At 47.8% G+C, this 18,368-nt stretch overlaps 1 protein-coding gene across 2 annotated transcripts in view; it reads right to left on the bottom strand.

Annotated features, from left to right (window-relative positions):
- LOC138662848 (oocyte zinc finger protein XlCOF22-like) overlaps nt 1-18,368 on the bottom strand; it is a 57,971-nt gene that overhangs the window by 29,044 nt on the left and 10,559 nt on the right. For both annotated transcript variants that reach the window (XM_069748825.1, XM_069748826.1), the window contains exons 2-4: nt 541-690; nt 253-432; nt 47-170 (exon numbers count right to left, since the gene is read on the bottom strand). In XM_069748825.1, coding sequence (XP_069604926.1) covers nt 47-170; nt 253-432; nt 541-690 — 454 coding nt within the window. The remainder of the gene's footprint in view (nt 1-46; nt 171-252; nt 433-540; nt 691-18,368) is intronic.

Below are 18,368 nucleotides of genomic sequence, written 5' to 3'. Positions count from 1 at the left end.
ACATACAGATAATTATAGGCCGTGTGTATTTAGTCCTGTCTATTACCTGGAGATGTGAGGGGCTGGGGAACCTCCATTATGACGTTCTTGTACAGATCTCTGTATCCTTCTAAATACTCCCACTCCTCCATGGAGAAATAGACAGCGACATCCTGACACCTTATAGGAACCTGACACATACAATGATACCGTCATCCCCCGATCCCTTCATAGCGTTACTGTATAATGTCCCAGCATTCCCAGCAGTGTCACCTCTCCAGTCAGCAGCTCAATCATCTTGTAGGTGAGTTCTAGGATCTTCTGGTCATTGATGTCCTCATGGATCAGGGGGTGAGGTGGAGGCCCTGTGATTGGGCTCAGGGGTCTTCCCCATCCCTCAGACACAGGGTCCTGACAGCGATCACTAGAGGTCTTCTTCACCACTGTGTAATCCTGGTAATGGAGAGACACATTAATAAATCTCACTACAGACATTTCCAGAGTCCTCACCTCTTCAGTTCTGTAAAAATGATGTAATGTGACGTCATCAGAATCTCTCACCTCTCCAGTAAGCCGGAACAGGATCTCTAGGGTGAGGTGTAATATCCTCTCCGCCATCTTGTCTCTGTCCATATCCATCTTTGATGGGTAAATCAGGAAAATGTTCTTTTGTAGACGATCTTCACTGGGAGGATCGGATATTGTAGAGACCTGAATGAGAAGATGAGCTGATGTAACATCATAAGAATCCTGTGTAATAATACAATTACTAGAGATAATAAGGGAAACATATGAGGAGATTTATTATTTTACAGTATTTAGTTTCCTTCTTTACATCTACTAATAAATCCTATATATTTAGGCCACAGACAACAAGCAGTTTCCTCCTCTGAGTCAGCAGCTGAATACGTTTCTCATAGACTCATCTTCCATAACGCTAATTCTCGTCTCATTTACCGACCCTGGAATCGGCATTAGCAATACTGCAGGAGATATTCATTACACGCGACATGAGAAATAACTACTTCATGATGAGGACATCTTCATCATCTACTACGGCTCTAGAGACAGATTTGGCCAGAGTCGGTCACTGACTCCATCACCACCAGCCTCTATATGAAGGTTTCCTGTCTTCCCTGCACTGTAATCTTCTATCACGTTAGATCTCAGCTCTGATTCACACACAGCAGGTTGTTTATAGGCTAGGAAGGGGGGGTAATACCCATGGAGCTTTCCAGGCTATTAATATCAGCTCACAACAGTATAATTAGCTTTTAGTGGCTATTAACTTGGGGGACCCCCCAAAAAGTGATATAGGGTCCCCCTATATTTAATAACCAGCAAAGGCTATGCAGACAGCTGCGGGTTGATATTAATAGCCTAGGAAGGGACCATGGATACTCACATTGCGTTAGTGCAGTCCGTTCAGTGCATACACTAATGGACTGCGCTAACGCAATTGCCGAAAAAGGATCGCGTTATGCGATCGCGCTAGCGCAGATGCTTTATCTGCGCTTGCGGTGACGGACCAAAAAACGCTGCAGACAGCGTTCGAGGTCCGTCACAAAAAAACGGCACATCACTAATGCATGCCAATAATGACATGCTATAGCGATGCGCTACATAACTGCGGTCAATGGGTGCGCTAACGGATCCGTTACATATAGTTAGTGCCGCTATGTAATGGATTCCGTCAGCAGACACCCACTAACGTAATGTGAACCTAGCCTTAGCTACCCTGGAAAAGGCACATCTCTAAGATGCACCAATTCTGGCACTTAGCCTCTCTCTTCCCACTTGCCCTTTAGCGGTGGCAAGAGAGGTAATAGTTGAGGGTGTGGGTTCACCTTTGTATTGTCTGGTGACATCAAGCCCCGAGGTTAGTAATGGAAAGGCATCAATAAGACGCCCCCATTACTAACCCTATAGTCACATTGTAAGAAAACACAGACAACCCAAAAAAAAGTCCTTTAATTGAAAGAATAACACAGACTCCTTTAATAATCTCAATAAAACCATACTTACGACCTCACCTAATTCTACTGAAGCCCTCAATCTCCTGTAATAAACCAAAAATAATAAAAAAACAATATCCCTCATCAGAGGCGTAGCTAAGGGTTCAGCTCAGGGGGGGCGAACCATCTGAGTGGGCCCCTAAACCTTGATTACAACTATGGTGGCACACTTTAATCATGGGTTTAGGGGGAACCTCAGCAGATGATCCTGCTGTAATTGAAAATATATAATGGCCCCCGCATTAGCCCCCAAGTTGTATCTCCCTTGGATTCTGGTCTCTGGCCTGTGGCCTGCAAATTGCAGAAAATAAAAACAACCAGTAAATGCGTATAGAGTCCACCATATGGGAATAGGTCCCTGAAAGAATCCAGGTAACCCTAAAAGGAATACTCTTGTCTGGACAAGACCCTAAAGAGGTGAATGGAAAGAAAGAGGAAAGCAGAAGAAAGGGGGGAGGTAAAATATCACACAATGAAAGAAGAAAGTGCGCCCCCTGTATGTCATCTCTTCTTTTTTTACCTTCTCCCCATTTGTGGGCCATGTTATTCAGACTGAGTATACATATGCATCTATATGTGATTGTGATTATCTATACTCACCTACTGGCTGTTCCCATTTTTATTCTATTCGGCTCTTCATCATATATATTTATCCTCAACTTTATGTTTTTTTTTATTGTTTATATAAATGGCATTTTCATGTTTATTACCTTGTATTTACTGATATGAGATGAGACACATTGGACTGATAGGACCCTGACCCCGTCTACAGGACCACATTACGAGCGAGACAGACACAGAGAGAGAGAGCGAGACAGACACAGAGAGAGAGAGCGAGACAGACACAGAGAGAGCGAGACAGACACAGAGAGAGAGAGCGAGACAGACACAGAGAGAGAGAGCGCGAGACAGACACAGAGAGAGAGCGAGAGACAAACACAGAGAGAGAGCGCGAGACAGACACAGAGAGAGAGAGCGCGAGACAGACACAGAGAGAGAGCGCGAGACAAACACAGAGAGAGAGAGCGCGAGACAGGCACAGAGGGAGAGAGCGAGACAGGCACAGAGAGACAGACAGAGAGAGAAAACAAAAACATCAAACAGGGCTGGAGCTCAGGAGGAATATTAGTATGGTACAAAGAAGAGCTCCATGAACATATCAGAGCAGTGAAGAGAGGAGACAGCCATATCTGGATAAGAATAAGCCGCTCCATCCTCACATCCGTGGCCGACATCTACCTCTGTGCAGTGTACGTAGCTCCTCCAGAGTCTCCATACTTCAACCCAGGCAGCTTTGAGACCCTAAAGACTGAAGCTGCCCATTTCCAGACTCTTGGGAACGTTCTCATCTACGGAGACCTCAATGCAAGAACGGGAAGAGAAAGAGACTACCTGACCACTGATGGAAACATCTATATACTTGGAGCAGATACCGACTGTGACAACCCAGTACACACCAACAGGAACAGCTATGATTGCACAGTTAATAAAAGTGGCAGAACGCTGTTGAACCTATGCCGAAGCCTTGGACTTCGTATCCTCAATGGCCGCACCAAGGGAGACTCACTGGGAAGACATACCCTAAACTCCCATGTGGGCAGCAGTGTGATAGACTATGCCATCACAGATATGGACCCTACAAATATTGGCGCCCTTAAATTCACCCCACAAACAGATCTGTCAGACCATAACCAACTGCTCCTATACATCAAATCCACAAAGAAATCACCCTCACAAACCCCGCAAAAGACCGGCCTCTTTAGCCTGCCACCATCCTTCAAATGGTCCAAGATGTTGGCCCCAAAATACAAAGATGCCATCAACAGACCAGAGATCAAGGAGAAGCTCCAATGTTTCCATAATAACGTGTATGAACTCAACCCAGAAGGAGTACACCTAGCGGTAAGAGACCTTAACGACATTCTATATGCCATGGCAGAAATGTCTGACCTGAAAAGAAGCATCAACAAGAGACCGAGTAAACAAAATCCCAACAACTGGTTTGACAAAGAATGCAAGACCATACGGAAGGCCCTAAGAATGGCCTCAAATAAAAAAAACACAGAGACCCCAATAACTCCACTCTGAGAGAAGCCTACCACACCGTACAACGAAATTACAAAGCCATCCTCAGAAAGAAAAAGCAAAATGACATCTCTACCAAACTCCTCCAACTCCAAGATGCCCTTGAAGACAACAAATTTTGGGAACTGTGGAATCACCTTGGATCCAACCAGAAAAGCAACAGCCTCCACATCCAGAGCGGCAACATCTGGCTCCAGTACTTCAAGGACCTCTACAATGACATCCCAAGTGAAGACCTGAACCTGGCACAAAAAGAGCTTGTGAAAAAACTGAAAGATATGGAGGAAAAGTTCAAAGATTTCCAAAATCCTCTGGATACACCAATCACACTGACAGAAATAACAGAAAGGATCACACAGATAAAAGGTAATAAAGCCAGTGGTCCAGATGGGATCCTCCCAGAAATGCTGAAATACAGCCCTCCAGACATCCAGGCTGCAATAACAAAACTATTTAATATTGTACTGCAGGCCGGCTGCTTCCCCAAAAACTGGAACCAAGGCCTCATAACCCCTATACACAAAAATGGGGACAAGAACGACCCAGCAAACTACCGAGGGATATGTGTCAGCAGCAACCTGGGTAAACTCTTCAACTGCATCCTGAACAAGACGATCTTCACCTTCCTCACCAAGCACAACGTCCTCAGCAAGAGCCAAGCAGGGTTCATGCCAAACCACCGCACCGCTGACCACATCTACACTCTGCACAGCCTCATCAAGAGCCAAGTCCACAATACAAAGAACGGGAAGATATACGCTTGTTTTGTGGACTTCAAGAAGGCCTTCGACTCAGTGTGGCACCCAGGACTATTCCTAAAATTGCTGGGGAGCGGAATAGGAGGCAAAACATATGATGTCATCCGAAGCTCCTACACAGAGAACAGTTGCAGTGTGAAGGTCAACGGAAGGAGGACGGCCTATTTCCAACAAAGACGAGGAGTGAGACAGGGCTGCAGCCTCAGTCCAACGCTCTTTAACATCTACATCAATGAGCTGGCAGTGGCCTTTGAGTCCTCCTCAGCACCATGACTCACCCTCCATGACACCCAGGTGAAATTTCTGCTGTATGCAGATGACCTCGTGCTGTTATCACCAACTGAGAAAGGCCTCCAAGATCATCTGAAAATCCTAGAGACCTTCAGCAGCACATGGGCACTGCCAATCAACGAGAAAAAAACTAATATCATGGTGTTCCAGAAAAGAAAGCAGAAACCCACTGGCAATCCTATCTTTATGATAGACAACCGTCCACTTACTGAAACCAACAGGTACACCTACCGGGGCCTAGAACTCAGCCAGTCAGGGAGCTTCAAGCAAGCCATAGAGTCACTAAAAGACAAGGCATCCAAAGCCTTCTATGCCATCAGAAGGTGTCTGTACCACCTCAAGGCACCAGTAACCGTATGGCTAAAAAATTTTGACTCCATCATTGCCCCAATTCTTCTATACGGTAGTGAGGTCTGGGGCCCAGTCTCATATCCAAACTGGTCAAAGTGGGACGCTGGGCCGACAGAAATATTCCACCTAGAGTTCTGCAAGCATCTTCTCCAAGTCCATCGGAGCACATCAAATAGCGCCTGCCGAGCAGAGCTGGGCAGATTCCCACTACACATCGCAATAAAGAAGAAGGCACTGTCATTCAAGGCTCATCTACAAAGTAGCAGTCCCAGCTCCTACCATCACAAAGCCTTCCTTCACCAGGAAGCCTCAGGAAGCCTCCCAAGAAAAAGTACCCAAAGCCAGTCTGACAAAGCCATCAACCCCCATGGCCTGACAAAAGGTGAAATCCAGAAAATGGTACACAAAGTCAAAGAGGAATATCTCAGCATCTGGAGGAACGACATAAACAAATCCCAGAAACTGACTATATACTGGAATCTACAGAGGGAGTACAAACTGGCCCCATATCTAGAGAAACTAGAAAACCCCAAAGATCGACAGATCCTGAGTCGGTACAGACTGAGCGCCCACAGCCTACTCATCGAATCCGGGCGGCACCGACAGAACTACAAGCCTCGAGAGAGCAGACTCTGCCAGCAGTGCCCCCAGGAGGCCGTGGAGGATGAGGCCCACTTCCTGCTGAGGTGCCCCAAATACTCCGCAGTGAGGGACACTCACTTCAAGAGACTGTCTGATCTCCTCCCAGACTTCACCTCCAAGGAGGAGGAAGAGAAACTGCCGATAATACTGGGGGAAGAGGAAAGTGCAGTGGCCGTAGCAGCGGAATATGTCAGTGCCTGCCACAGACTAAGAGGAGCCTGATATGTCATGGACTCCTGTATCCCATCACTGGACAAATCCCTATCCCCCGACTAAAGAGCCCGATAGGTCATGGACTCCTATACCCCACCCTGGAAACATCCCCTATCCTCTAAAAAAAATTTGATATTCCCTGGACCTCTATATGCGCCCCCTCCCCCACCCCCGTATTTTTACCATATGCTTTGGCAATGCTAACATGTACTTAGTCCTGCCAATAAAGCTCATTTGAATTTGAGAGAGCGCGCGAGACAGAGAGAGAGAGAGCGCGAGACAGAGAGAGAGAGCGAGACAGAGAGAGCGCGAGACAGAGAGAGAGCGCGAGACAGAGAGAGAGCGCGAGACAGACACAGAGAGCGCGAGACAGACACAGAGAGCGCGAGACAGACACAGAGAGCGCGAGACAGACACAGAGAGCGCAAGACAGACACAGAGAGCGCAAGACAGACACAGAGAGCGCAAGACAGACACAGAGAGCGCAAGACAGACACAGAGAGAGCGCGAGACACACACAGAGAGCGCGAGACACACACAGAGAGCGCGAGACACACACAGAGAGCGCGAGACACACACAGAGAGCGCGAGACACACACAGAGAGCGCGAGACACACACAGAGAGCGCGAGACACACACAGAGAGCGCGAGACACACACAGAGAGCGCGAGACACACACAGAGAGCGCGAGACAGACAGAGAGCGCGAGACACACACAGAGAGCGCAAGACAGACACAGAGAGAGCGCGAGACACACACAGAGAGCGCGAGACACACACAGAGAGCGCGAGACACACACAGAGAGCGCGAGACACACACAGAGAGCGCGAGACACACACAGAGAGCGCGAGACACACACAGAGAGCGCGAGACACACACAGAGAGCGCGAGACACACACAGAGAGCGCGAGACACACACAGAGAGCGCGAGACACACACAGAGAGCGCGAGACAGACAGAGAGCGCGAGACAGACACAGCGCGAGACAGACACAGAGAGCGCGAGACAGACACAGAGAGCGCGAGACAGACAGAGAGAGAGCGCGAGACAGACAGAGAGAGCGCGAGACAGACACAGAGAGAGAGCGCGAGACAGACACAGAGAGAGAGCGCGAGACAGACAGAGAGAGAGCGCGAGACAGACAGAGAGAGAGCGCGAGACAGACAGAGAGAGAGCGCGAGACAGACAGAGAGAGAGAGAGAGCGAGACAGACACAGAGAGAGAGAGAGAGTGCGAGACACAGAGAGAGAGCGTTAGACAGAGAGAGAGAGAGCGCGCAAGACAGACGCAGAGAGAGAGCGTGAGACAGATGCAGAGAGAGCGCGCGAGACACACAGAGAGCGCGCGAGACAGACAGAGAGAGCGTGCGAGACAGACACAGAGAGAGCGCGCGAGACAGACACAGAGAGAGCGCGAGACAGACACAGAGAGAGAGCGAGACAGACACAGAGAGAGAGAGCGCGAGACAGACAGAGAGAGAGAGCGCGAGACAGACGCAGAGAGAGCGTGAGACAGACAGAGAGAGAGAGCGCGAGACAGACAGAGAGAGAGAGCATGAGACAGACACAGAGAGAGAGAGAGCGCGAGACAGACACAGAGAGAGAGCGCGAGAGACACAGAGAGAGCGCGTGAGACAGACACAGAGAGAGTGCGCGAGACAGACACAGAGAGAGAGAGAGCGCGCGAGAGAGACAGAGAGAGCGAGACAGACAGAGAGAGAGAGCGCGCGAGAGTGCGTGAGACAGACACAGAGAGAGAGAGAGCGCGCGAGAGAGACAGAGAGAGCGAGACAGACACAGAGAGAGAGCGCGCGCGAGAGAGAGCGAGACAGACACAGAGAGAGAGTGCGAGACAGACACAGAGAGAGAGAGTGCGTTTTCAGACACAGAGAGAGAGAGAGAGCGCGCGAGACAGACAGAGAGAGCGAGACAGACACAGAGAGAGAGCGCGCGCGAGAGAGAGCGAGACAGACACAGAGAGAGAGTGCGAGACAGACACAGAGAGAGAGAGTGCGTTTTCAGACACAGAGAGAGAGAGAGAGCGCGCGAGACAGACACAGAGAGAGAGCGCGAGACACAGAGAGAGAGCCAGACCCAAGCACCAAACAAACCCCAAGTCTAGAACAAAAGCAGACCACAACACCAGGACAGAGCAACAAGAAGAACGTAAAGAGAATTTCCCATAGGAGCAGCCAACCAACATGTCCTGATATAGTCCTGATTATAGACTCCAACAGAAAATACCTCAATACAAGGCGACTCTTCCCAGGAAAAAAGGTCTCCAAAATCCGCTGCTCAACTATAGAACAAGCAAAGGCCGTAATTGACAATCCATATTTCACCAACCCAAACCACATCATCATACATACTGGCACCAACAATCTCCAGGACCAATACCAGCAGGTAGCAGGACAATTGTGTCAGCTGGCAGAGACCACACAACAGAAGTTCCCCAGCAGCAAGATCATCCTGTCATCTCTGCTGCCAAGAAAAGATTCCTTCCAATACATCACCCAAGACGTCAACAGAGAACTAGTAGCCAAGATCAATACGATGCTAGACATCACCCTGGCACAACATCCCATCATAAACCTCCACCACCTGTATGATGACAAACATCTTAACAACCAAGGAGTCAGCCTTCTTGCCAAAGAACTTAAAGACATTGTACTCAAGAGTCCCTGGACCAAGAACTCATACAAACCGAAAACCTATAGGAAGAGCACCAACTAACAGACCTAAAATGGAATATGCTCAACGAACTGAAAACTGCAACCTGTATGGAAAACCAGTCTATGAGAGACACAAACCATGGAAGACACCACCCTCCCCACACAGAGTGAAACAGAGCAGTGAGCTGGCAGAAATAAAGACCATGATCAGCTCCATATGCAAGAAACTCACGCGACTGGACCAATTGCCTACAAGTTCACCAGTCAGCAACCCAAGATGTCCTATGCAGGACAGCCCATTACAAGGTATACAGCTACACAATGTCAACTCTAATCATTAGTAGCTGGAACATCCAGGGCCTGAACACCTCAGCCTTTGGATACAAGACAAATGACCCAGACTTTAACCAAAGACTGAAAGACATTGATATACAGATCCTCCTTGAAACATGGACTAAGGCCAATAATTTAACCTATGTCCCCATCGGATACAGGGAATTCTCTGTCTCCGCCCTGAAAAACAAAAACATCAAACAGGGCCGGAGCTCAGGAGGAATATTAGTATGGTACAAAGAAGAGCTCCATGAACATATCAGAGCAGTGAAGAGAGGAGACAGCCATATCTGGATAAGAATAAGCCGCTCCATCCTCACATCCGTGGCCGACATCTACCTCTGTGCAGTGTACGTAGCTCCTCCAGAGTCTCCATACTTCAACCCAGACAGCTTTGAGACCCTAAATACTGAAGCTGCCCATTTCCAGACTCTTGGGAACGTTCTCATCTACGGAGACCTCAACGCAAGAACGGGAAGAGAAAGAGACTACCTGACCACTGATGGAAACATCTATATACTTGGAGCAGATACCGACTGTGACAACCCAGTACACACCAACAGGAACAGCTATGATTGCACAGTTAATAAAAGTGGCAGAACGCTGTTGAACCTATGCCGAAGCCTTGGACTTCGTATCCTCAATGGCCGCACCAAGGGAGACTCACTGGGAAGACATACCCTAAACTCCCTTGTGGGCAGCAGTGTGATAGACTATGCCATCACAGATATGGACCCTACAAATATTGGCACCCTTATAGTCACCCCACAAACACATCTGTCAGACCATAACCAACTGCTCCTATACATCAAGTCCACAAAGAAATCACCCTCACAAACCCCGCAAAAGACCGGCCTCTTTAGCCTGCCACCATCCTTCAAATGGTCCAAGATGTCGGCCCCAAAATACAAAGATGCCATCAACAGACCAGAGATCAAGGAGAAGCTCCAATGTTTCCATAATAACGTGTATGAACTCAACCCAGAAGGAGTACACCTAGCGGTAAGAGACCTTAACGACATTCTATATGCCATGGCAGAAATGTCTGACCTGAAAAGAAGCATCAACAAGAGACCGAGTAAACAAAATCCCAACAACTGGTTTGACAAAGAATGCAAGACCACACGGAAGGCCCTAAGAATGGCCTCAAATAAAAAACACAGAGACCCCAATAACCCCACTCTGAGAGAAGGCTACCACACCGTACAACGAAATTACAAAGCCATCCTCAGAAAGAAAAAGCAAAATGACATCTCTACCAAACTCCTCCAACTCCAAGATGCCCTTGAAGACAACAAATTTTGGGAACTGTGGAATCACCTTGGATCCAACCAGAAAAGCAACAGCCTCCACATCCAGAGCGGCAACATCTCGCTCCAGTACTTCAAGGACCTCTACAATGACATCCCAAGTGAAGACCTGAACCTGGCACAAAAAGAGCTTGTGAAAAAACTGAAAGATATGGAGGAAAAATTCAAAGATTTCCAAAATCCCCTGGATAGACCAATCACACTGACAGAAATAACAGAAAGGATCACACAGATAAAAGGTAATAAAGCCAGTGGTCCAGATGGGATCCTCCCAGAAATGCTGAAATACAGCCCTCCAAACATCCAGGCTGCGATAACAAAACTATTTAATATTGTACTGCAGGCCGGCTGCTTCCCCAAAAACTGGAACCAAGGCCTCATAACCCCTATAGACAAAAATGGGGACAAGTATGACCCAGCAAACTACCGAGGGATATGTGTCAGCAGCAACCTGGGTAAACTCTTCAACTGCATCCTGAACAAGAGGATCCTCACCTTCCTCACCGAGCACAACGTCCTCAGCAAGAGCCAAGCAGGGTTCATGCCAAACCACCACACCACTGACCACATCTACACTCTGCACAGCCTCATCAAGAGCCACATCCACAATACAAAGAACGGGAAGATATACGCTTGTTTTGTGGACTTCAAGAAGGCCTTCGACTCAGTGTGGCACCCAGGACTATTCCTAAAATTGCTGGGGAGCGGAATAGGAGGCAAAACATATGATGTCATCCGAAGCTCCTACACAGAGAACAGTTGCAGTGTGAAGGTCAACGGAAGGAGGACGGCCTATTTCCAACAAAGTCGAGGAGTGAGACAGGGCTGCAGCCTCAGTCCAACGCTCTTTAACATCTACATCAATGAGCTGGCAGTGGCCATAGAGTCATCCTCAGCACCAGGACTCACCCTCCATGACATCCAGGTGAAATTTCTGCTGTATACAGATGACCTCGTGCTGTTATCACCAACTGAGAAAGGCCTCCAAGATCATCTGAAAATCCTAGAGACCTTCAGCAGCACATGGGCACTGCCAATCAACGAGAAGAAAACTAATATCATGGTGTTCCAGAAAAGAAAGCAGAAACCCACTGGCAATCCTATCTTTATGATAGACAACCGTCCACTTACTGAAACCAACAGGTACACCTACCTGGGCCTAGAACTCAGCCAGTCAGGGAGCTTCAAGCAAGCCATAGAGTCACTAAAAGACAAGGCATCCAAAGCCTTTTATGCCATCAGAAGGCGTCTGTACCACCTCAAGGCACCAGTAACCGTATGGCTAAAAATTTTTGACTCCATCATTGCCCCAATTCTTCTATACGGTAGTGAGGTCTGGGGCCCAGTCTTATAGAGCAAAAAAAGGGGAGAAGCCAGCGCAGCCTAAGGTTAAGACGCAATACATGAAGTGCAAATGCACATATTAATTTCTAACTGTATTTTCAAAATGAGACATTTAGCAAACAATTGATCAATTCTTTGAGCCACCCCGCCTCTTCACGGCAATCTCACATTGGGGCAGTCCTACACTACGTTTTTTATATTCGCTGTGCCATAAAGGCCTCCTAAATGAACTAAATGCAAGACCACATTAAAAACATGCTGTACCTGGAGCATATACTGAGTCACCCCCATGGCGCCAGAGCAGGCAAGCGAGGATAAAAGTTGACCAGGTCCAGACAGACATTTCGGATCCAACCTCCACACTGCCTATCCAGAGCCACAGATGAAGAGTGAAACAGGCTGGGGCACAGGTGCATAATTAAACAAAGCCTGAGGCAGGGCAGGGCTGCTGTGTGTGGACAGCAGCCTATCAATCACTGAGACACAGAAAGAATGGCGCACATAACCAGGCGCGGCGCACGGCAACAGTGGTGGTCAGCCACTTACCAATAACAGAGCAAAAAAAGGGGAGAAGCCAGCGCAGCCTAAGGTTAAGACGCAATACATGAAGTGCAAATGCACATATTAATTTCTAACTGTATTTTCAAAATGAGACATTTAGCAAACAATTGATCAATTCTTTGAGCCACCCCGCCTCTTCACGGCAATCTCACATTGGGGCAGTCCTACACTACGTTTTTTATATTCGCTGTGCCATAAAGGCCTCCTAAATGAACTAAATGCAAGACCACATTAAAAACATGCTGTACCTGGAGCATATACTGAGTCACCCCCATGGCGCCAGAGCAGGCAAGCGAGGATAAAAGTTGACCAGGTCCAGACAGACATTTCGGATCCAACCTCCACACTGCCTATCCAGAGCCACAGATGAAGAGTGAAACAGGCTGGGGCACAGGTGCATAATTAAACAAAGCCTGAGGCAGGGCAGGGCTGCTGTGTGTGGACAGCAGCCTATCAATCACTGAGACACAGAAAGAATGGCGCACATAACCAGGCGCGGCGCACGGCAACAGTGGTGGTCAGCCACTTACCAATAACAGAGCAAAAAAAGGGGAGAAGCCAGCGCAGCCTAAGGTTAAGACGCAATACATGAAGTGCAAATGCACATATTAATTTCTAACTGTATTTTCAAAATGAGACATTTAGCAAACAATTGATCAATTCTTTGAGCCACCCCGCCTCTTCACGGCAATCTCACATTGGGGCAGTCCTACACTACGTTTTTTATATTCGCTGTGCCATAAAGGCCTCCTAAATGAACTAAATGCAAGACCACATTAAAAACATGCTGTACCTGGAGCATATACTGAGTCACCCCCATGGCGCCAGAGCAGGCAAGCGAGGATAAAAGTTGACCAGGTCCAGACAGACATTTCGGATCCAACCTCCACACTGCCTATCCAGAGCCACAGATGAAGAGTGAAACAGGCTGGGGCACAGGTGCATAATTAAACAAAGCCTGAGGCAGGGCAGGGCTGCTGTGTGTGGACAGCAGCCTATCAATCACTGAGACACAGAAAGAATGGCGCACATAACCAGGCGCGGCGCACGGCAACAGTGGTGGTCAGCCACTTACCAATAACAGAGCAAAAAAAGGGGAGAAGCCAGCGCAGCCTAAGGTTAAGACGCAATACATGAAGTGCAAATGCACATATTAATTTCTAACTGTATTTTCAAAATGAGACATTTAGCAAACAATTGATCAATTCTTTGAGCCACCCCGCCTCTTCACGGCAATCTCACATTGGGGCAGTCCTACACTACGTTTTTTATATTCGCTGTGCCATAAAGGCCTCCTAAATGAACTAAATGCAAGACCACATTAAAAACATGCTGTACCTGGAGCATATACTGAGTCACCCCCATGGCGCCAGAGCAGGCAAGCGAGGATAAAAGTTGACCAGGTCCAGACAGACATTTCGGATCCAACCTCCACACTGCCTATCCAGAGCCACAGATGAAGAGTGAAACAGGCTGGGGCACAGGTGCATAATTAAACAAAGCCTGAGGCAGGGCAGGGCTGCTGTGTGTGGACAGCAGCCTATCAATCACTGAGACACAGAAAGAATGGCGCACATAACCAGGCGCGGCGCACGGCAACAGTGGTGGTCAGCCACTTACCAATAACAGAGCAAAAAAAGGGGAGAAGCCAGCGCAGCCTAAGGTTAAGACGCAATACATGAAGTGCAAATGCACATATTAATTTCTAACTGTATTTTCAAAATGAGACATTTAGCAAACAATTGATCAATTCTTTGAGCCACCCCGCCTCTTCACGGCAATCTCACATTGGGGCAGTCCTACACTACGTTTTTTATATTCGCTGTGCCATAAAGGCCTCCTAAATGAACTAAATGCAAGACCACATTAAAAACATGCTGTACCTGGAGCATATACTGAGTCACCCCCATGGCGCCAGAGCAGGCAAGCGAGGATAAAAGTTGACCAGGTCCAGACAGACATTTCGGATCCAACCTCCACACTGCCTATCCAGAGCCACAGATGAAGAGTGAAACAGGCTGGGGCACAGGTGCATAATTAAACAAAGCCTGAGGCAGGGCAGGGCTGCTGTGTGTGGACAGCAGCCTATCAATCACTGAGACACAGAAAGAATGGCGCACATAACCAGGCGCGGCGCACGGCAACAGTGGTGGTCAGCCACTTACCAATAACAGAGCAAAAAAAGGGGAGAAGCCAGCGCAGCCTAAGGTTAAGACGCAATACATGAAGTGCAAATGCACATATTAATTTCTAACTGTATTTTCAAAATGAGACATTTAGCAAACAATTGATCAATTCTTTGAGCCACCCCGCCTCTTCACGGCAATCTCACATTGGGGCAGTCCTACACTACGTTTTTTATATTCGCTGTGCCATAAAGGCCTCCTAAATGAACTAAATGCAAGACCACATTAAAAACATGCTGTACCTGGAGCATATACTGAGTCACCCCCATGGCGCCAGAGCAGGCAAGCGAGGATAAAAGTTGACCAGGTCCAGACAGACATTTCGGATCCAACCTCCACACTGCCTATCCAGAGCCACAGATGAAGAGTGAAACAGGCTGGGGCACAGGTGCATAATTAAACAAAGCCTGAGGCAGGGCAGGGCTGCTGTGTGTGGACAGCAGCCTATCAATCACTGAGACACAGAAAGAATGGCGCACATAACCAGGCGCGGCGCACGGCAACAGTGGTGGTCAGCCACTTACCAATAACAGAGCAAAAAAAGGGGAGAAGCCAGCGCAGCCTAAGGTTAAGACGCAATACATGAAGTGCAAATGCACATATTAATTTCTAACTGTATTTTCAAAATGAGACATTTAGCAAACAATTGATCAATTCTTTGAGCCACCCCGCCTCTTCACGGCAATCTCACATTGGGGCAGTCCTACACTACGTTTTTTATATTCGCTGTGCCATAAAGGCCTCCTAAATGAACTAAATGCAAGACCACATTAAAAACATGCTGTACCTGGAGCATATACTGAGTCACCCCCATGGCGCCAGAGCAGGCAAGCGAGGATAAAAGTTGACCAGGTCCAGACAGACATTTCGGATCCAACCTCCACACTGCCTATCCAGAGCCACAGATGAAGAGTGAAACAGGCTGGGGCACAGGTGCATAATTAAACAAAGCCTGAGGCAGGGCAGGGCTGCTGTGTGTGGACAGCAGCCTATCAATCACTGAGACACAGAAAGAATGGCGCACATAACCAGGCGCGGCGCACGGCAACAGTGGTGGTCAGCCACTTACCAATAACAGAGCAAAAAAAGGGGAGAAGCCAGCGCAGCCTAAGGTTAAGACGCAATACATGAAGTGCAAATGCACATATTAATTTCTAACTGTATTTTCAAAATGAGACATTTAGCAAACAATTGATCAATTCTTTGAGCCACCCCGCCTCTTCACGGCAATCTCACATTGGGGCAGTCCTACACTACGTTTTTTATATTCGCTGTGCCATAAAGGCCTCCTAAATGAACTAAATGCAAGACCACATTAAAAACATGCTGTACCTGGAGCATATACTGAGTCACCCCCATGGCGCCAGAGCAGGCAAGCGAGGATAAAAGTTGACCAGGTCCAGACAGACATTTCGGATCCAACCTCCACACTGCCTATCCAGAGCCACAGATGAAGAGTGAAACAGGCTGGGGCACAGGTGCATAATTAAACAAAGCCTGAGGCAGGGCAGGGCTGCTGTGTGTGGCTTCTTCCCTTTTTTTTTGCTTTGCATTGGTATGTGGCTGACCACCACTGTTGCCGCGCACGCTGGGTTATGTGCGCCATTCTTTCTGTGTTCACTGTGATTGATAGGCTGCTGTGCACACACACAGCAGCCCTGCCCCGCCTCAGGCTCAAGTTAATTGTGCACCTGTGTCTAAGCCTGTCTCACCCTTCATCTTTGGTGCGGGTTTGGCAGTGTGGAAGCCAGATCTGAAATGTCCGCACTGGACCTGATCGGCCTTTACCTGCGCTTGCCTTTCCTGGCACCAAGGGAGTGATTCTGATAATGCTCCAGGTACAGTTCGCATTTAATGTGGTCCTTTTTTTTTTTTTTATACATTCAGGAAGCCATAATGGCACAACGTTAATAAAATACGAAGATTAGGACTGCCCCATTATGAGATTGCCGTGAAGTGGCGGGGTAGCTCAAAGAATTGATCAATTGTTTGCTAAATGTCTCATATTTGAAATACAGTTAGAATTTATGTGCAATTGCACTTCAGTTATTGCGTTCTGACCATAAGCAGTGCTGGCTTCTTCCCTTTTTTTTTGCTTTGCATTGGTATGTGGCTGACCACCACTGTTGCCGCGCACGCTGGGTTATGTGCGCCATTCTTTCTGTGTTCACTGTGATTGATAGGCTGCTGTGCACACACACAGCAGCCCTGCCCCGCCTCAGGCTCAAGTTAATTGTGCACCTGTGTCTCAGCCTGTCTCACCCTTCATCTTTGGTGCGGGTTTGGCAGTGTGGAAGCCAGATCTGAAATGTCCGCACTGGACCTGATCGGCCTTTACCTGCGCTTGCCTTTCCTGGCACCAAGGGAGTGATTCTGATAATGCTCCAGGTACAGTTCGCATTTAATGTGGTCCTTTTTTTTTTTTTTTTTATACATTCAGGAAGCCATAATGGCACAACGTTAATAAAATACGAAGATTAGGACTGCCCCATTATGAGATTGCCGTGAAGTGGCGGGGTAGCTCAAAGAATTGATCAATTGTTTGCTAAATGTCTCATATTTGAAATACAGTTAGAATTTATGTGCAATTGCACTTCAGTTATTGCGTTCTGACCATAAGCAGTGCTGGCTTCTTCCCTTTTTTTTTGCTTTGCATTGGTATGTGGCTGACCACCACTGTTGCCGCGCACGCTGGGTTATGTGCGCCATTCTTTCTGTGTTCACTGTGATTGATAGGCTGCTGTGCACACACACAGCAGCCCTGCCCCGCCTCAGGCTCAAGTTAATTGTGCACCTGTGTCTCAGCCTGTCTCACCCTTCATCTTTGGTGCGGGTTTGGCAGTGTGGAAGCCAGATCTGAAATGTCCGCACTGGACCTGATCGGCCTTTACCTGCGCTTGCCTTTCCTGGCACCAAGGGAGTGATTCTGATAATGCTCCAGGTACAGTTCGCATTTAATGTGGTCCTTTTTTTTTTTTTATACATTCAGGAAGCCATAATGGCACAACGTTAATAAAATACGAAGATTAGGACTGCCCCATTATGAGATTGCCGTGAAGTGGCGGGGTAGCTCAAAGAATTGATCAATTGTTTGCTAAATGTCTCATATTTGAAATACAGTTAGAATTTATGTGCAATTGCACTTCAGTTATTGCGTTCTGACCATAAGCAGTGCTGGCTTCTTCCCTTTTTTTTTGGCCCAGTCTTATACCCAAACTGGTCAAAGTGGGACGCTGGGCCGACAGAAATATTCCACCTAGAGTTCTGCAAGCATCTTCTCCAAGTCCATTGGAGCACATCAAATAGCGCCTGCCGAGCAGAGCTGGGCAGATTCCCACTACACATCGCAATAAAGAAGAAGGCGCTGTCATTCAAGGCTCATCTACAAAGTAGCAGTCCCAGCTCCTACCATCACAAAGCCTTCCTACACCAGGAAGCCTCAGGAAGCCTCCCAAGAAAAAGTACCCAAAGCCAGTCTGACAAAGCCATCAACCTCCATGGCCTGACAAAAGGTGAAATCCAGAAAATGGTACACAAAGTCAAAGAGGAATATCTCAGCATCTGGAGGAATGACATAAACAAATCCCAGAAACTGACAATATACCGGAATCTACAGAGGGAGTACAAAC

The sequence above is a fragment of the Ranitomeya imitator genome, chromosome 2 (assembly GCF_032444005.1).
Source record: "Ranitomeya imitator isolate aRanImi1 chromosome 2, aRanImi1.pri, whole genome shotgun sequence".
NCBI classification, from domain to species: Eukaryota; Metazoa; Chordata; class Amphibia; order Anura; family Dendrobatidae; genus Ranitomeya; species Ranitomeya imitator.
Note: the sequence above shows the minus strand (reverse complement) of the source record. Positions and strands in the feature narration are given on the sequence as shown.